This window comes from Clupea harengus, chromosome 9 (genome assembly GCF_900700415.2).
Source record: "Clupea harengus chromosome 9, Ch_v2.0.2, whole genome shotgun sequence".
NCBI classification, from domain to species: domain Eukaryota; kingdom Metazoa; phylum Chordata; class Actinopteri; order Clupeiformes; family Clupeidae; genus Clupea; species Clupea harengus.
In genome coordinates, this window is record NC_045160.1 from 19,486,112 (window position 1) to 19,506,873 (window position 20,762).

Consider the following 20,762-nt stretch of genomic DNA (forward strand, 5'->3'; position numbering starts at 1 on the left):
ATTTGACATTGAGTTGTTCTAACATTGCCATTTCACCTTTCACTCTTCGTAGATCTGCGACTTTGGCCTGGCACGAGTGGAGGAGCTAGACGAGTCTCGTCACATGACTCAGGAGGTGGTGACGCAGTACTACCGTGCCCCGGAGATTCTCATGGGCAGTCGGCACTACTCCAATGCCATTGACATCTGGTCCGTCGGCTGCATTTTCGCCGAGCTGCTCGGGCGACGAATCCTCTTCCAGGCACAGAGTCCCATCCAGCAGGTACTAGATTCCTCAAGGCAGACATGACAGACATGCGTTTCAGTTGCCATTCAGTAATAACGATAGCAGTATTGCTAGTAATGATCGAAATCGGTCCAGTATTGGGTTAGAACGCTAGAACCGGCAACCGTAAAACAGCTATACAATGGTATAGCTGTTCTGCTATATGTTTCTACAGTTTCTGTAGTTTAAATTTCAGTTTGTGTTTCTGTAGGAAACGACTGTTAAATGACATTAAATGACGTTTCTTTACAGTTATTGGTACAGGGATTGGTTCTCTGTAGGTATCCTTTCCATATTGTCAGACACTTATAGTAACATTTATGAGCCTGTCAGTGGCGGAAACAAGGAGTTTACTTTGATGCAGGTGCTTTGTCCCTGTGGGATTCCACAGCATAGCTGTTTTTCAGTTGCCGGTTATAGCATTCCAACTCAATACTGGAGTTAATTGTCCTAAGTAAAAGTTTGGACCCCAAAGGATCTAAAAAAATAGGGCCCAGGCTGACAAGTCCCGAAATTTCTCTTTAACAGAATCAAGGCAAGCATCCTTTCATTGCTAATTTATTACCGGGGTGCAGAATGACTTTTTAAGTATGACACTGTGACAAAATTCAGTAATGAAGGACCCTCACTGGCGAGACATGCCTTTGCAAGAGATGACCTCCGTGACACTTCCTGCTCATATAGTCCCATTTCCACCTGCCCTTGGTCAGTGCTATTTGATGTAACTAATATTAGAAGGCTACATAAGTGGAATGGTGTCACATTTTAAAGTGCCTCACACACTGGTGCTAATGAAAGCAGTTAAGCGAAGCCTGCACGGGTGACTGCACTGAAGAAACACAGGGGCTGCATCACAGGGCTCTCTCTACCACTGGACCCAGTTACTAATGCTTTTAAAGGGTACAGCCCAGGGGCGAATCTAGGTTCCCACTTTTGGGGGGGCTAAGCCCCTAGATAAAAAGCTATTATTTTTCCTGTCACCCTGCAAAACTAGGGGGGTCTGGGGGCATGCTCCCCTATAAGACATTTTTGAAAATATCCTTTTTAAATAGTGTCCTCTAGTGGGTTTTAGGAAGAGAAATTAACAAATTCAGATTTAAAATATGGCACAACAATAAACATATTGAAGACATCTGCTGAGATAGGTGTACTGTTAGTTATACTGTAGCATGGTAGGGATTTGCAGCTCAAGTGAGTAGGTTAACATTGTGGGCTAGAGTTCACTAGCTAGTTATAGCTGGCGGAGCTACTGTGAAGGGTAGCATACCCACAGGATCAATGAACCAGCATGATAAAAGAGAGCCACGACATCTATAATTAACTCGTGATGATTTAACCATTTCGTTTCTTTTACTATTTTAAACTCCATGTGCTATACCTTTATATCCAGCAGCTGATTATGGCAGCTTTCACCAGCTTGGGTCGGACAGTCGCTCCAAGTCTGTTAACTAGACGTTATCACCGTCTGTCTGCACGCTCGCGAGGCTCACTCACTCACGACCAAACAGAGCCGTGCGCTTGACACCACAGTCTCACACAGGCGGGAATCCTGTGCTACTCGAGCCTATATTATTCCTAACTCTAAAAATGAAACAAAATAATTTCACTAAATCGGTTGTTAGGTGTGTCTCAACATAAAAATAAAAATATATTTTTGGGGGGGCTAAGGAAACTTTTGAGGGGGCTCTAGATACGCCCCTGGTACAGCCATACTTCTCTCTACCACTGGACCCAGTTACTAATGCTTTTAAAGGGTACAGCCACACTTCTCTCTACCACTGGACCCAGCTACTAATGCTTTTAAAGGGTACAGCCACACTTCTCTCTACCTCAGCACCACCCAGACCAGAGTTACTATGGTTAACTCTACTCAGGTGACATCAGACACTGTTATTAGTTATTACTTATTTATAGTTGTTAATAATGTCTTATTTAATATTGTTAATATGTATTTATAGTATGGAATAGTATGTACTAAGAAAAATGCAAACTAATTTATGTCAACATTAGGTTTTTGGTACTGCTACTGCTAGGGTTTAAGTTGGTGTATGCATTGTTAAGGTAATGTACAGCAGGTGTTCCAGTTGTTTTTGTCATTGAGTCTCACTCAGCTGGGTGCCCATTACAGAATATAGGCCCTGCAGTTATTATTAGAGCTCCACTCACACGGAAACAGTTATTTACGTAAGGTTCCGCTCTCAATTAATTTGAAGCAGGCGGTTCATTTTCTTGTGATTTAAAAAAAATTGTTTAAGCCTAATCCTGTGAAGCAAACTCCTGTGTGAGTGAGGTAAAGATGATAGTCCAGCTTGTGTTCTAGGTGATCTAGAACAACGTAGTTCCGAGGTCTCCACCTGTGATCTCGCATCCTCTGGCCCTCCCCTGAAAGCATGCCAATGCTTGTGCGATAGTTAGGGGGCTTAGATAAGCACACATATACCATCACCCCTGGGGGGGACACCTGTGCAGATATGTTGTTGTGGTGTTTTATTTATTTATTGGATGCAGGGGGGGGGGGAGATAAAACCTCTCTGCTCTCCGTTGTTATTCCCCTCACCCCCCGGGGGGCGGGGACCCAACCCAAAGGAGGCCCAGGCGGTGGGATGCCTGAAAAGCCCTGAAGGCTCTGGCTGACTGCTGTTCCTCAAGGCCTTAGAATGCACTCAGCCACCGCAAACACAGTCCAATCCCTTTAAGGCTCAAGATGGATAGTAGTAGGCAGAATTTAAAGGGATCTGCGGCGGCTTTCTCTTGGGAAAAACCCACACAGGATTCTGTCACGTTGTGATAATATTTTAGTGCTGTGTGGGCTTAGATACTAATGGGCTTTTTAAGATGCATGTGGGTATCAGGTCTGCTCTGTGTTTGTCAGTGAGGGTGGGATTGAGTTTGAGGATACAAGCAGTTCTAAGAGGGTTCATTCAAGGTTAAGTTAAAAAACCTCTTGCAAACATAAAATTGTCCAGTAACCAGAAAAATAAGGATTGTTTACATCCATTTACTTAGCAGATGCTTTTATTTTAAGTAACTTACAGTAAGGAGAGTTATGAACTTTTACAGCATGTGTGCTCAGAATCCTCAGGATCTTAATGGGTTTTCACACATTAGAGATACAGTAACAGAAAATGGAAAACATACTGTGTAACAGTCTGTGTGTGAGGCTTGCAGAATGGAAGAGTTTCAAATGTGTCTGAGTGTGTGTGCATTTGTGGGTATATGCATTCACACACACAGTGCCACAGAGATACTCCAGAGTTTGTGTGTGTGTGTGTGTGTGTGAGCGAGAGAGTGCATAGCATCTTGTTGATTTCATCATGCTGATTTTTGTGTGCATGCTGTTAACTGTGTGTGTCTGTGTGTCTGTGCTCATCTAGCTGGACCTGATCACAGACCTGCTGGGGACCCCGTCTCTTGAGGCCATGAGGACTGCGTGTGAGGGGGCCAGAGCGCACATCCTGCGGGGACCCCACAAACAGGTACCGCACTTTTACTCACTGCAGACCCCCAGTCCGGTTCAAAATGGTTGATGTATGAGTGTATGTATGAGGTCACTGAAGCATCTCTGTTTTCATTGGTGGGTTGTTAAGTCTGCCTGCCTTTGGATTGATGCTCCTTTAGAGCATGAAGGTGTGCATAGCTTTCAACACCAAGCTGCAGTGTTTTAGTGGACTAGAGAGCAGTCATACATTTAGCGGTTTGTGTCTGTGGAATGCTACATCACTCTTGACACACAGAGAACTCTCATTCCAATCATATCTTCTGCTTTTTATTCTTGTTTGCTTAACGATTCGAAGTTTTTAAGACTTTTTCTCCCCCTATGTGTGGGTGCACTAGCACAGATCGTGGTCCGCTTCCTCAAAGACAGATAGAAATAATGTTAATTTGGCCCATTCCTTGTCTTAGTACTACCAAAGAGGACCTAGAAGAACATAGTCTTTTAATTGGTCCTCGTAACATTGACTTTGAGGATTTCAAAGCAAGTAATCTTAAGTATGATTGACACTCTTTTCACTTAAAGCAACAATAAGGATTTTTGTTCTAAAACCAATGAATTCACTAGTCAAAAGACATGCCCAGTTGGCAGTGATAAAAGCTTGCTAACATACTAAATGGTGTATTTTGGCGATATAGTTGGCAACGTCATATATTGAAAGCTCTTCTTACATTTTCGAGGGGTGTTCCGTTCCTAAACACGGAACTACATGTTGTGCATTCCCAGATGGTTAGTGGAAACAACAGGTGTTTTTATCGGTCTGTCACATGAACATATAGCATCAAAATTAATTTGGAGATTATATCAAAATGAGCTGCTTATAAAGACATACCCTAAAAAAGTGGCAAATTGTTGCATAGTGTTTCTTTTAAAGCATAGAGTTTGGTAACACTTTCGACTTTTAACACTTTTGACTGAATTTATTAAATGGACAGATGATGATAATTTTAGCCTTGATCTGGGTAAATTATGTAGCTTATTACACACAATAAATGAAGACTGATAAAACACACAAAAAGATTTGACCATCATAAAGCTTGCTGTGTGCTGTATGCTCATGTGTTAGGGCTGTATAATCTGTGTGCTGTATGCTCATGTGATAGGGCTGTATAGTCTGTTGTTTGCTGGGCAAGGTTTAGCGATCCTCTGCTGCTGTTGAGCAATCACATTCCCCATTTTCTTGCGGAAATGCTTCTCTAGTTTGTCCTGCATCACTGACCCTCATCAGGATAATGATTGGCAGTAGCTATCGATCAGCCTGAGTCTGCTTATTTATGGTCTCTCCCTCTCGAGCCTCTGTCAAGATAGAGGAGAAAAACCCAGCTGTCCACCACCTCCACCTCCCCCTCCTCCTCCACCTCCTCCTCCTCCTCCACCTCCACCTCCACCTCCACCTCCTCCTCCACCTCCACCTCCTCCTCCTCCTCCACCTCCACCTCCTCCACCTCCACCTCCACCTCCCCCTCCTCCTCCCCCTCCTCCTCCACCTCCTCCTCCACCTCCACCTCCACCTCCACCTCCTCCTCCCCCTCCTCCTCCTCCTCCACCTCCCCCTCCTCCTCCACCTCCTCCTCCACCTCCACCTCCACCTCCTCCTCCTCCACCTCCTCCTCCTCCACCTCCTTCTCCTCCACCTCCACCTCCACCTCCACCTCCTCCTCCTTCTCCTTTGCCCGAGCAAGGAGCCTGGCTCAGAGAAGAGCCTCCTTCTGATCCCCAGGAGCTCCCCGGTGCCCCATGTTCTCCGCCCGTGTGTCTTCATTAACCAAACCTCATTGATTTACTGAGAGGCTGCCGAGAGCCTTTTTCCCCCTGTTGTTTAGTTTGCCAAGTGCACAGGTTGGGTTGTAATCATTTTGGATTTTGATTGTTGTAATTAGTCTTGATGGTCTTGTTTTTCTCTTCTCTCGTGTTAATTGTCATGTAATGGGCTTTGGTTGTGGTGAGGCCAAATCACATGATTAACCATCTACTTGTACATACACACACACACACACACACACACACACACACACACACACACACACACACACACACACACACAAATACTCACATACACACAAACGCCACAAACATTGTCAGTTTTTGATGATTCAGGACAAATTCTCCTGTACACTCTCTCTGCTGACATGCATGTATGTTATGATCTAAAAATAGTAAAAAAGAAAGAGCATGCTTCAGAAATGCATCAGTCAATAATTGTTCTAAGGAAATAAGGAATTTGGCAAGAAACTGAAGGTATCTTCCAAAGGTGTGCACCACATCCCGTACAGCACGCTGTCTTTAATCAGGATACAAAGAGAAGCAGGAGGCCCCGGTGCATAACTGTTAAGTGGATAAGAACATCAGAATCTCTAGTTTGAGAACCAGATGCCTCACAGGGGTTCAGCTTGCCGTTTTACTAAATGGTACCCATGAAATACCAGTCTCAGCAGCAGCGGTGGAGAGACTCTGGAATGCTGGCCTTCTAGGCAGGCATTGAAAGAAAAAGCTCTATTTAGAACTGGCTAATGAAAAGAAAAGACTAAAATGGGCCAAAGGAAACGGATACTGGGTGGGAGATTATTGAACATCTGTTACAGACAGACAAGTCTAAGTTGAGGTGTTTGGATCACGGAGAAGAAACTTTGTGAGACACAGAACAGATGAATGGATGCCGGAGGAGTGCTCGACAGCATCGCTCGAGAACGGGAGAGCAAATATGATTGTCTGGGGGGTGCTTTGGTGCGGGTAGAGTATGTAATTTGTACAGAGTAAAATGAATCTTTAGCAAGGAAGGCTAGAACTATAACATGTTCCAATAACTCCATCGCAATGCCAGACCCTGCACTTGACTTGAGCCAAACATTGCTCCAAATAATGCATGGCTTATTTAGTTAGTCAGGAAACTGTCGAGGTGTATGGCTGGAAATCAAGGATATTATTTCAAGCAGAAATGATTATGTTGACAATCTTTTTGATTAATATTGTACCTTATTTGATGGATGGAAATGTGAGTTTTTCCCTGAAAATGGATAATTTCATTTGCTGGGTGATTCCAAACCTTGAACGGTAGTGTATGTCTGAGAGACAGAGAGGATTTCTGCGTGTGCGTGTGCGCCTGATTGGCATGAGGGTGTTGGCTCTCTATCTCTGCAAATGCCTAAAAGGCAAAATACCGCTCCTGAGGAAGAGCACAAATGCAATGCAAGCTGTGTGTGTGTGTGTGTGTGTGTGTGTGTGTGTGTGTGTGTGTGTGTGTGTGTGTGTGTGTGTGTGTGTGTGTGTGTGTGTGTGTGTGTGTGTGTGTGTGTGTGTGTGTGTGTGTGTGTGTGTGTGTGTGTGTGTGTGTGCGCGTGCGTGTGCTCTCTCTCACTGTCTTCTTCTCATCGACTTCGTACAATGCACAGCTCTCTCACTGGCCACTTGCCTAGCAACCACTCACCCCAACCCCCACCCATTCACTCTCACATTCATCTACGGAAGATGCTGGGCAGACGCCACACACAGACACACACTTCCTATCCACCTGCTCCCGAGCAAGTGTCTCTCCCCACACACCCCTCTCTTCCAAGTTGGCATTTGGCTGACCTTGTCACTCGACACTTTCTCTCTTTCTTCCACCGTTCTTTATCAGTTTTAGTCAGTGCCTCTCTCTCTCTCTCTCTCTCTCTTTCTCTCTCTCTCAGTCTTTCTCGGCCCCTTACTCCCTCCCCCTGTCTCTCCTTCGTGTGTTTTGTTTCCACCAGGCTAGCCATTAGAAGCCCGCTGTTTTAATCATGACCATTGACTGGCGTCCAGGTTACCGAGTGGGATGTTTAGAGATTGTAGTGGGGTAAGGCGTTTGGCCGCACAAGCCTCCAGCACTGATTGTGAAAGCTGACTCGGATCACAGTTCTGAATCTATGTAGCCTCCAGAAGAATGATTGAGTCGTGGGCTTCCTTGTTTAAAGGTAGGATTGAAATTTGTGATGCTCACAAGAAATGTTGGTAGGTTGAAACAAAAAATCTAAGGCTCCACGTCATTTGTGCATTGCTAACTGTGGGCCACTGTTTGAGAAAGAGAGAACGGCGAGGTATGTGAGAAATGCATGGACGGGGTCTTATGTTTTGGCAGTCTGGGTTGGCTGTACATGGAGATTCAGTTTGTATGCTAAATAAACAGTAGCATGAGCAACTAATAAATATATAACAAGGCCACCATATGTCCCTTAAACAAGCTTCATTTAGATGGTACTGAGTCTTGAGACACCAACGATGATTTGGTTTGAGACTTATTAAACGGTGGGTGGTGGTGTAAGTGCACACGCGTGTGGAGAGGCGCCGCAAGTGAGGGGGTTTGGGTCCAGCAGAACGGCCTCCTGAAACTGCCCGAGAGGCTCCAAGGAGCAGGAGCCAAGACGGGGCTTTACGCTTCTCTCTCACCCCCTCTTGCTCCTCTTTCGCGTTGGGCAGAATCACAAGAGACGGGGCCATGGAAAAGTGTCAGGCTCTTCAGAGGCCCCTGAATTTGCCTTTCTTATATTTCATTTTTTTTCTCTGCTTGCAGATGTCAGATTAAAGGGCAGGGGGCAGAGATGGCTGTTGCCTCTCTAGACACTGCAGGGCTGAGGAGAGAGGAAGAAGCAGGAGAAGGGAGTGAAAAGCAGGACTGTGTGTTTGACAGGGGGAGAGAGGAGGGGGGAAGGGAGTATAGAGAGAATCTAAAAAGAGCTCTGACTTTAAAAGATCGACTGCTTCCTCCACATGAGAGCTCATTACTCCTATTAATTTTGCAAGGCTCTTAGCATCAGTGATGGAGGGTGAGTGCATTTCATCTCCTCTGCAGTAGATGTCCTCCTGAAACGAAACAGAGGGGAAGGTCAGTGAGAGGGAGAGAGAGAGAAAGAGAGATTTTGTCAAATTTGAGTTTGTTATGCCTAATATAACAGAGTACAGTTTTAGTCCTACACTGAAATAAGACCCTCAATGTTTCACACATTGAGGGTCTTATTTCAGTGTAGGACTAAAACTGAAACCTTGGAATTCTTAGAAATTATGGCTAAATATGGATGTTCTCGTACTTGCTAAACGCGAAGTATCGCTAGAGCTCAATTTTCCCATTTTTTGTGAAGCAAAAAATGCTAATTTTTGACGTTCTCCACATGTTTGCCTTATCAAATGTGCTGTTTGAGGGGTCTCTCTCGGGAGGCACTTAGTTGCTCTAAGTGATGACCCGTTTTCTTTCATGGCATTCATGATGAAGCCACAAAGACCTCTGTCGGATCACATCCAAATTACGGTTAAAAACACAGAAAACAGCTTTACAGTGTTAGAGAGAGGCACAGGCCCAAAACAGCAAGGAGGAGTAGGCTATTTGTGAACCAAGTCTCTCATTTTATCATTCCAACAATCTAGTCCTGCTGACTGCAAGAAAAGAGCGTTCAGCAGAAACTGCAAGTTGCTCAAGCTCTGTGCAACCTGACCTAGACCCTTAGCATATCCAGAAACACACTACTACTGATTCTTGTCAAGAATATCAGACACATATAAACTGACATATGGGTGTGCATTCACACTAGGGGTGGGAATCTCTTGGCACCTCACGATTCGATTCGATTCCGATTCAGAGGTCAACGATTCGATTCTAAACCGATTCTCGATTCTAAACCGATTATCGATTATCAATTCTAAACCGATAAAACGATTATCGATGCATCTCATTTTTTAAAACATTTGAGTTTGCTACTTAGAGTCTCAAATCACTTCCTACTTTGTGTTTGATAAATCAACAGATCTATTTTTTTATTAGAGAAAAAGTTTTTCCTTGTCACAATTATGACTTTCTATGAACAATGCAATAATCGATGCAGCTTGCATTTCAACACAAAATGAATGTGTACAAAAAAAAAAAAAAAAATTTAATTTTTTTTTTTTTTAAATCGATTATGAACTTTTCTGAATCGAGACAGAATCGTTCTAAAGAGAATCGAGAGAAATCGAAAAATCGATTTTTTTTCCCCACCCCTAATTCACACTTGGGTTGCAGAATAGTGTGTGTGTGATGTTCATCTTCACAAAATACTTTGTCATTCTATTGAAGCCTATTTGAATGCATTCAATTGTGAGAGACTTTAAAAAAGGACAAAATGTTCCCAGTTCCCAGCACTCTTGGTTGGTACTCATATGGGGCTCTCCTGTAGCGTGTGTGAATGTGTATCTGGCCATGGTGGGGTCAGATCAGGTTTCACCCCCCTCATGTCACGCATCTCTTGGTGACGCTTCTGTGGGGTCAGCATTAATGATTGATAACTTTATCTGTACAGCACCACGTGTGTGTGGGGGGGGTGGGGTGGGGTGGGGTGGAGACAGCAGGCATTGAGAGAGAGAGACAGAGCGAGCGAGCATGTCTGCAGGCTTCTTGCAGCGTTTGGCTAAGCCAAATGCAAATGGGAGCATTTTCCTAACTGCTGCAGTAACTGTTATGCAGATATCCTAGAACATATGTTTTATTAAAAATGTAAAAATGTCTGCTTTATTCTTAGTGTTTTAATTTTTTTTTTTTTTTTTACAATTTACTAAATTAAAATGGTAAGTGTTTTTTTTTTTAGATAAGACTTTTTTCATTAATGCTAAGCTAAGTTTAAATAAATAAATAGAAATAACTCTTTTATCTTTCAATAACCTGAGTGTCATAAAGGGAGCAACAGGAGAATGCTCATGCCTCATGCTCATATATGACTCCATGAGATGAGCTGCTTTTAATGAATGCTTGATGTTGATACTGATGAAGATGAGGGAGACGAAGATGATGCCAAAAGCCTTTCACGGCTTTGATCTTCTCTCTTTTTGAAACTTGACTCACAAGGGCTGAAGCTTTGACTGAATCAGGAAGTGGGCTGATGTGGCAAATGCTACTTCCTCACCGCCTCATTGAGTTAGAGGAGTGTGAGAGTTGGCTCAGGCTTCTCTCTCTCTCTCTCTCTCTCTCTCTCTTTCTGTGATTGGCTTCCGGTGCACTCATCAGCTCACCTCACGCCCCCCCCCCTCCCTGTGATCTCTCTCTCTGGCTAGGACACACACACACACACACACACACACACACACACACACACACCTCAGTTTGTCACCCTCTTTTTCTTCTCTCTTCCTTTCCAACACCTGCGTCAGTGTCTGCCCTTTTTCGTTCACTCTTCCCATTTTCATCTGCCCTTCTAAATGTCAATCCCTCTCTGTCATAAAATTTAGATTGTCATTTGTCATTCTCTTGAATATTACTGTGTTTAGTTTATCAGTTTATCAATTTTGTACATTCATGATTCATTTGCCTACTAATGGCAAATAAACATTGATTTCCTGCTTCACCCTGTGCTAGTGCATCAAGCTGTTTTCCCAAATTAGTTTTATGGTTTTCCAGCCTCTGGTTTTTGTTATGGTATGAGGCCTTAGGAAGGCTCTGCTGCTGTTGTTGTTGTTGTTGTTGTTGTCACACAGTAGATGGTGATGAATAACTTATTTGTCCTGCGCCTGCAGAGGAGGAGGCCCTAAGCCCCAGGCCTGTCCTCAGCGCCCTGCCATAGACAGAGGAGGGTGATTGGGTGCAGGGCTGTGGAGAACCCCAGTGGTCTGCGGCTGCACCCGTTCCCACGCATGCCGGGCTCACTGAGGGGACTCGGTGGGTTTCTGGGTTTGCCTCTGCCAGGAACGGCAGGTCACATGTCGTCCAGGGCGGGCAGCACTCAGGAAGCCTGAGCTGACGCCCAGCGCTCGGCCTGCCTCCGCCTGCACGCCAGGAACACACTGTTGACTAATCAAACGTTTACTGGATCTGACCTAACACTGGCTCTGCTCTGACTCAAGTTCAGATTTGGTAACTTTCCTCCATTTCCTCTCCTCTCCCTCCCTCTCTCTCTCTCTCTCTCTCTCTCTCTCTTTCCATCAGGTGTATTTCTTTAATGGAAAAACGCTTCTGAGTTTTTATTCAGATTATTACATGGCCCACTTGCTGCTCCCCACCGCTGCACACTGATGGTTCTTTTTAGCCAGTCAATCAAGATAAGAGGTCATGGGGTTGAAAATAATGAAATCTAAAAGATATGAAAGAATATAAATGGAATTAATATTAATTAATATTATTAATAAAAAAGGTCAAGAACATCCCAACAGCAGGTCTTGTTGACCGCCTCAGGGCTGCCCCGTCATTTTGAGAACAGAACAGAACAGAACTGTGTGAAAAAAGCCTTGGCTGAGGTTAGTGGCGTGTTGTGAAATCCCTGACCTCGTTCTAGAGTGCAAACTTTCCTTTCTTCCTGCTTCTGCTGTTTATAAGCACTGTCTGTCTCTAGTGTTGGGGGGTTGAAGGTGCACAGCACCGTCGAGTGGGGCGGCCTCGGTTCACAAGTACATTTGTTTAAACCGCAGAAGCCTCTAGGCTTTTTTTGACAGATCATTCAGGCTGTGGCAGACACATTCAACAGGTCGGCCCTTCAGCCATTGTTCATGTTAAAAGCACTAATGAGAATTATGGGGTCTTGGATTTAAGCTTCAAATTAGGCAGCGGATCGTAATTGTAATGAAAAGTCAGTGGACAATTGTGATTGGTTAAAGTCATGTGTGATGTAACGACTTGGTCAATCAGCTGTGGTCTTTACTGTGGGGCTGTAGGTGGCCTCTGATGGGAAAGGTTTAAGAGCACTTCACACAATCACTGATGTCCTGCTCTCAAGACAACATGAGTGCACAGTGTATGAAGGGAATTTACTACCCCATTATTTTGGTGTGGTGGGTTGGGGCACCAATGTGTTAGCTTGGTGATGATTCCATTTGCTTGGTCCTGGGTCAATATGTACTATCTCAGACATGGGCATCGTAGGATAGACAAAAGTTTCTTTCTTTCTTTCTCAATTTCTCTCTCTCACTCTTTCAGACTCAGACTCTGCTTCTCTCTCTCTCTCTCTCTCTCTCTGTCGCTCTCTCTTTTTCCCCATCCCCCCACCCCCCCTCCTTCATCTGTTTGGCGCACCATCCCCAGCTAATCCAGGGCTAATGCACTCTAATGCTACTGTGCTCACTGCCACACTCCCACGCAAGCACACACTCTCACAGACAAGCTAAAAAAAACACACAGACACATCCAGCGCAAGCACACAAGTAGACACACACAATAAAAGAACCCTTACAAAGCAGACACTCACAGACAGGCAGTCACAAAAATGACACCCCTACTCATTCTTTCACTCTCCATTGAGGAAAAACTCGCTCATTATTGTGCATTCACAAAATTCCACTGAGACCCAAGCAGAGAAAATACTCGTCTCGCTCACTTAGTCTCTCGTTTTGTCTCTCTCCCTTTCTCTCCCTCTCTCTCTCATTCGCTATCCTCCTCCGTCCCCCTCTCCACTCAACTCACCATATCCTCACTGATGTTTCTGAAAAGAAAGAGCTTCCCATGAAGAAGAGTGAAGCAGTTGTCTGCCTACTACCTTTCCATTCAACCTGCCAGTCAGCCATCAGCAGGCAACCAGCCCCTCCACACACACACACACACACACACACACACACACACACACACACACACACACACAGAGACACACACACACTAGAATACTCTTGCACACACACACACACAGAGACACACACACACTAGAATACTCTTGCACATATCAGTTAGGCACAGAAAACAGGAGGGGGGGGGGGGGGATAATCGGGGGAAACAAACGATTACCGGTGGGCTTTTTCAATCAACTTTGCTGCTCTGCTGGGAAAGAGAGAGAGAGAGAGAGAGAGAGAGAGAGAGAGAGAGAGAGAGAGAGAGAGTGAGGGGGGAGAGAGAGAAAGAGAGAGGGCTGCATCAGTCAGAGGTAGTAGGTGGGGGAGGTGGTGTTGGGGGACAGAAGAGATAATTACAGTGTGTAAAAATAACTCGGGCTCATTGTTCTGCTTGTCCCACATCCTTCTCAGATAAGCAGCAGCTATCATTTAAGAGAGATCAGTCTGTTTGCTGTGCCAGAGAGAGAACGAGATGTCACCCAGCGATTGCTTCCTTGAAATGACTCTGATTTCATCCTGTTCCCAAGTGCCTCTTCCAACACCAGTAACAGCACACTGTACTTACAGTCCATTTGAACGGGCTAGTCTTATAAATCAGTCATACACACAGCACTGTCCAACTTTTATCTATCTACATGTTGCTACAGTGTTTGTATGAGCAAAATATGGTGTGTTGTTATCCACTGGTATTGATATCAGTGGCTCACAATAGCTATCCTGGCTAGAGTTTGTTTTGGTTTTCCGACTTGTACTGGTATGCGGTCAACTCGAGTGTGACGTCATTCCCGCTTTCAACCTCAGACTTCCCACGTAAATGGAATACACCATTATGTTTTGTGGGATGTGTAGCAATGTGTTTTTAGTCCCGGGCTGCGTTGAAGCATAAAGATTTGTGTGAGGTTGTGTAGTGCATTACAGCTGGTAAATGTAATATTATATATTGTGCAGTATGTTATAGATTGTGTAACAGTTATAATGCAAGACAGGTACTATTTCTCATTGCCTCAAAGCCTCATGAAACCGTTATGAGCACGTAATGACATAAGCTGGTATTGTACCTTGTTTATTGTAAGAATAGAGTTGGAGAAACTACCCTGTGGATGAGTATGCAGTATGGCATTAACCTGACCGCACCACTTCTCTGACTCCAGAACAATCACTGTCTGGCCAAATGTTGTTGTTTTTTTTATTTTTTTTTTTCAGTGATAAAGTTTGAATGCCCGGTCATCAACGGCAGTGGTGTGGTGTGGGTAGTCCTATGTTCAACTAAACGCATCTAAGACTAAAGACATGATAATGAATTCATTTGATTGATTGATTGATAATTGAAAAGACATGACAAACACACACACACATGAACTCATGTGCAGAAAGGAGCGCCAGTATTTGTTTAGTTTGAGGAAAGCGTGCTATTACCACACTGACAAAACCATGATGACCTCATTCTACTTTTCTTTTATTTAATCGATTTTCATTTTTTATTTTTATTTCATTTGGTGTCATGGTTTGGAAACCTGTCCTTGAAAAGCAGAAACTCTTTGAATTAAATTGTTAAATGGTCTAGGAGGTTGATTGGTGAGTCACAGGTTAACTGAGTGTCCCTGGACACCAGACAGTTAAAGCGGATAACTGGCTCGATTTTAAATGACGACTCCCACCCTTTGCACACTGAATTTCAGCCTCTTCCCTTTGGACAAAGGTTTATAGTCTCAAAGTGCAGAACAAAGCGGCATAAAAATAGCTTGGTTCCAGCAGCCATTACTCAGATAAACAAGTTGTAGCAACATTGCACAGATGATATAGAGCCAACATGAATTTATTTACTTACTCTAATTCTTTAGTAGTTTACAAAGGATTGGAACCCTGAATACTGGTATTATATGTGTCAATTGTCTGTGTTGTTTGTGTGAAATGTGTGTCAAGAGGGATGATTACTCATTTACTGAAAGAAAGTAACCTGAACCTGAATTAAGGTTCTGAGCGAGTGGTAGAACTGGAGATGGAAAGGAAGCCAAATTGAATGTGTCACACATGCAGTTCCAGCAAGTGAAAAGAATTGTGGCATCATTGCTGACGGTTGGCCAGTATGTGTTAACCAGATTTTCTGTGTGTCTAAGCTTGAATTTGTGGGTTTACTCTGTCTATATCCAAGGCTTCACTCTCAAGCGATTTAGTCATCGAAAATGACTAAATCAATAAAGTATTGATGGGAGAGAAACAGATTTTGAGGCAATGATTGCATCGTTGGTATGCAGAATATGGAGGGATCGTAATCTCTTTTCAGATAGGAGATATGCTTGCCACGTTTTGATATGCCTTAAGAAAATGTGCACTACCGCGGGGCAAATAGCTCCTTAACCTCTACTGAATCTCTCTCTCTCTCCCTCTCTCTCTCTCTCCCTCTCTCTCCCTCCTGCAGCCATCTCTTCCGGTCCTCTACACACTGTCCAGTCAGGCCACACATGAAGCCGTTCACCTTCTCTGCAGGATGCTCGTGTTTGATCCGGTGAGTACCCAAACCACCAGTTCATCAATACCACCACCTCTGGTTCTGCTCCAATAGAAATGGCATTACATTACAAAACACTGCTGTTTTCAGAGGGTATGCCAAGGCAAATAGATGAGATCATTCTCTGAATGATTTCATATAATCTGACTACATTTACTCTGAAAGGAAACTTCACCTGTTGGAAGAAGTACTGATTAAATATGTAGTGGATATAAAAGTCATATTTGTACGGTATGACTTTAATTGGGAAGGAACCTCATACTCCAGGTTTGCGCCTAACTCAATGTAGACATGAGCTGGTGCAGCGCTGGTCTCACTTCACTTGCTGTCAACACTCTTGCTTTCAGATTGACAGCTGGAATCAGTGTGGGGGTGACGTCAATTTAAAAGACTGCGAGACAATCAGCCCAAGACAGAGAACACTAGACCTTAAGATACAGAATGTTGGGGCTGCAGAGATATATTTATTTATTTGTGTGGGGGTCATCACTAGGGATGGGTATCGTTTGGTTTTTATCCGATACCGGTACATAACCGATACTTTTAAAACGATACCGGTGCCGGAACCGATACTTTTATAAATAAAAATAAAAAAATGACGATTGACGACATTAAAGAAAGGCTTTTTTTATTGCCAAGGCAATTTTTTTTCTTCAAATTGAACAATATATTAACTGTTTAAAGTATATTATAAATACATACAAAACACTTGGCTTCAAACTACAGCTTCAAACTTTTTAACTTCAAACTATGAATATTATATTAACTGTAAACAACAGTTTATAGTATACTTAAATAAATATAAATAAATACAAAAAACAGCTTCAAACTTCTTTTGCAAAAATATGAGCATATTTGCCTTTGGAGTCAAAAATGTATTATTTTGTTTGCATTTATTTCATGAAATTTCACCATTTTATGATTTGTTTATACCTATCTTTTCTATCTTGTTTATAGTTAATCTTGTTACTTGAACACACTGAGTACGAGAAAATGTGTACTGCCCCTTTAAGAGATTACCGTAGGCTAAGTGTAGCTGTCATCATACTTTTCAGTCTTCGGTTGCTGATCTGCCGTTGACTTGCCTTCTCTCCCCTCTTTTCACGCAATTGTTTTGTTGCATTTGCTGCACGTCGCGATGTTACAGCCACACTTTTGACCGTTTACCTTTCAGTATTTTCTCTGTTAAAAGGTTGATGGCTAGTTCTGTTTGTGCTTGCTCTGTGAAATGCTACATGCTCTTCACTGTCATAAGACTGTTGCTATGAAAACACCAATGAGCGTGAGCGACACAGGACAAAGTTTACATTGGGAGCTGGGGCAGTTTTACATGTGCCCCGCGGAATCTGCCTAGCAACCGTTTTCAATTGGCTCAGGCACCGAAATGAAGCACCGAAATCTGCGTTGCATTTCGGTCCGGGTAGGTACCGGTTGTATTGGAACCGGTTCCATATTGGAACCGGTTCTCGGTACCCAACCCTAGTCATCACACTCGCTGGTGCATTCAGATTATAGACGGTGACTATGACGAGATCGTGGCTATGATGGCCGTTTGAACACAAACTGTTTAAATGAGCCTCAAAAGTTGAATTGTGTAACTAGCAGATGTTCCATGGGGGTGGTCCATTACAAAAATAAAAGTGGATCTTCACCCAGGAAGGTCCCTGCTCTTGTGGGTTCCCCTGGAAGTATTTCAGCCGTTTCACTGACAGTGACACTACATTAAACTTTCACAACTCGTTCTCCCCCTCGTCTCTGCCAGTCAAAGCGGATTTCCGCCAAGGATGCTCTGGCTCACCCGTACCTGGACGAGGGCCGCCTGCGCTACCACACCTGCATGTGCAAGTGCTGCTACACCACCTCCACGGGCCGCGTCTACACCAGCGACTTCGAGCCCGTCACCAACCCCAAGTTTGACGACGGCTTTGAGAAGAATCTGACGTCAGTCAGGCAGGTGAAAGGTAAGTGTCTGTTGACCGGGTCACCTAAGTTAAAGAGGCAAGGCGAGGACAGCCGTGAACTCAGGTAGTCATTCAGCCAGTACCTCTGTGGTAACTCAGTAGCAACTGCAGAGGCTTGTTCTCACAGCCCTGTTTGGGGTCCTGTGAAATAGGCCTGCTGCTTTTCTACGGGAGTACATTTATTCCCGTCAGTGCGTTTAAATGACTGTAGCCTTTTTTGCAGTGATGTGTGCTCATTGAAAGACCCTAACAATCACCCTCTTCAGAATAATTTTGTATGATAGGTGATTCCCTGGTCAACCACTTTATGTATGCAGACGACCTAGCTTTACTATCCCCGAGTACAGGTGGGTTTCAACAGCTGCTTAACATCTGCACTAATTATGGGGTCGATTTTGATGTTAAATATAATGCCAAGAAGAGTGTGGTAATGGTCTGTAGAACTAAGGAGGACATGGGTATTAAGTTCCCTGCCTTTCATCTTTCTGGGCAAGCTCTGGGGGTGTCCAATAGTAGCAAATACTTAGGGCACATTATCACAGACACGTTGGAGGATGATGCCGACATGTTCAGACAGAGGAGATTGCTCTATGTCCAAGCTAACATGTTGGTTAGAAAATGTCACCACTGTACAAATGTATTTGTTTAGAGCCTACTGCACCCCTCTCTATACAGCTCCACTCTGGGTGAATTACAAGAAGGAGAGCTTGCGTAAATTGAAAGTAGCCTATAATGACTGTCTTAGGATACTCCTGAAGAAACCCAGGAGTACTAGAGCCAGTCAGCTGTTCTGTAATATGGGTATAACCACCTTTATGGCCTTGCTGAGGAACCTTACTTTTAAGTTTATGAGTCGGCTGGACTGCTCTACAAATTTTATAATTGATCTGATGACAGACCCTGGCCGCAGCTCTGTCAAGTACACATCTAAGATCTGGGAACACTGGCATGAGTGCCTTTTTTAGCCCTTCTTTCCTTGTATATTTATATGTATTTATGATTGTATGTATTTATATGTAATTTATTGATTATATGTATTGTGCATCTTCCATGTGGGCCTTGAGCCTGTAATAAAGTTTAATATAATATATATATATATATATATATATATATATATATATATAAATCAAGGACGTAGCAAGCCCGCTGTGAAGCCCTGATGTGTGGTCATGACCCACCATGGGCCCCACGTTGCTCAGCTCAGCGATGATGATGATGATGGTGGTGATGATGGTGATGGAACACAGCAGCATGTGGCCATCAGGCCGCTCATCCCCCAGCGCTCTTAATCAGATCTCTTACATCCACTTATGTGGTTTTCCCTCATCAGGGTTGTTTTTGTAATTCCTGCGCCGTGCTTTCCAATGAAACCCCCACCCCGTCCACACGGACTCCCACACACATGCACAGACCCCACCATCACCACCACACACACACCCCCCTCGATCACTGGTGGCCTGCCCTGTCAGCAGGCATTAGGGAGCCTGTCGGCTAAAAGCAGGCTTACCGCAGAGGAGCGCTAGAAATAAACCTGCTCCTTTCTCATTCTCCTCCTTCTCTTTAACGCTCGCGTATACTCTCTCACTCCCTCACGTTGGCTCACTCAACCTCCCCACCTCTCGCGATTGTTGTCAGTTATTCTCTCTCTATCAGTCTTTTTTTGATCGGCCTCCTCTCTTGCTTTCACTTTTTCCTTCTCTTCATCTCAAACCCCCCTCCCCCCGTTCCCCTCGCTCCCCTCGCTCCTTGCCCGGTGTGCACTCAAGGGATTAGGCAGATTGGAGGTAGTCAACTGCGTTGCAAGTCAAAGCTTCTTAAAGTAAGGCCACCCTGAGAAGAGCCACTTGGGGTTGTTTCCTGAACTATTCACGCAGAGCCTGGGGCAGCATAGCACCCTGTTGCATAGTATAACACAACACAGTGAGGCATGGCAGCTGAGATTGCTTTGCATAGTTTGTTAATTGATTTCTTCTGCTACTTTTTAGTTTGTTTGTTTAAGACTCTCTTGGTCAAAGCTGCCCAACGGCCAACTATGTCGAATTAATTTCCCTCACCCAATAGAGTTTACATTGATATAAAGACAATCTTTAATTTAGAAATGTGTTATTAAGGTAATTTGTTTACCTACTCAAAGTTCATTAAGGTAATTCATGTCATCAATTCAAGTTCTTGCAGAGCTTTTGTCAATTCATTCATCTCCTTTCTACTATATTGAATTTTGTTACGATTAGTGTGGAAATGTGATTTTATGTATCTCCTCGCTTTTTAACCATTACTGATTAGTTGAAAAGGAGAGATGCTTTGCAAAATCAGGAATAAAATGGCCAAAACATGCAAATACTTCCAATGTATGCCTGAATTATAAATAGACAATGTGAACCTCAGACTGAGGGTTTGTATGCATTGCTTTACTTGCACAGTCAGTCTTCAGCCCTCGACCAAACTCTGCATTTTTTCTTTCACACGGAGACAAAGTACAAAGATGGCTTGAGGCAACAAGGCTGACTGAAAGTGGTTTAGCATTGTTCCACTTCCACATCATCCCCTCATCTCCCAATCCTCAATGTTTTCTCTCTCTCTCTCTCTCTCTCTCTTTCTCTCCTTCTCTCTCTCTCTCTCTCTCCTTCTCTCCCTCTCTCTTGCAGAGATCATCCACCAGTTCATACTGGAGCAGCAGAAGGGAAACCGGGTGCCACTCTGCATCAACCCCCAGTCTGCCGCTTTCAAAAGCTTCATCAGGTAAGACGCTCCCTTCAGAGCTGAGCTCAGCTCACTGCCAGCTGCCAGAGCACCAAGTCCCCTCAGCAGCACCCGCCTCTTGTGCCACCTGCTGGAGTAACCTCCCACATTGCCGGGCATGGCGCGTGGAAGATATTTATACTTACATTTACTCAAAGGAAAATGGGCTGTTGCTGGTGTGTGTGTGTGTGTGTGTGTGTGTGTGTGTGTGTGTGTGTTAGATTAGAGACAGTGAGAATTGCACGCACAATTTCAATACTAAAATGATTACAATCAAACAAATCATGA

At 43.9% G+C, this 20,762-nt stretch overlaps 1 protein-coding gene across 1 annotated transcript in view; it reads left to right on the forward strand.

The window, feature by feature from the left end:
• Nucleotides 1-20,762, forward strand: part of nlk2 (nemo-like kinase, type 2) — a 58,106-nt gene that overhangs the window by 33,398 nt on the left and 3,946 nt on the right. Inside the window, exons 6-10 of the mRNA XM_012830492.3 lie at nucleotides 53-262; nucleotides 3,640-3,741; nucleotides 15,685-15,771; nucleotides 17,537-17,735; nucleotides 20,381-20,474. Coding sequence (XP_012685946.1) covers nucleotides 53-262; nucleotides 3,640-3,741; nucleotides 15,685-15,771; nucleotides 17,537-17,735; nucleotides 20,381-20,474 — 692 coding nt within the window. The remainder of the gene's footprint in view (nucleotides 1-52; nucleotides 263-3,639; nucleotides 3,742-15,684; nucleotides 15,772-17,536; nucleotides 17,736-20,380; nucleotides 20,475-20,762) is intronic.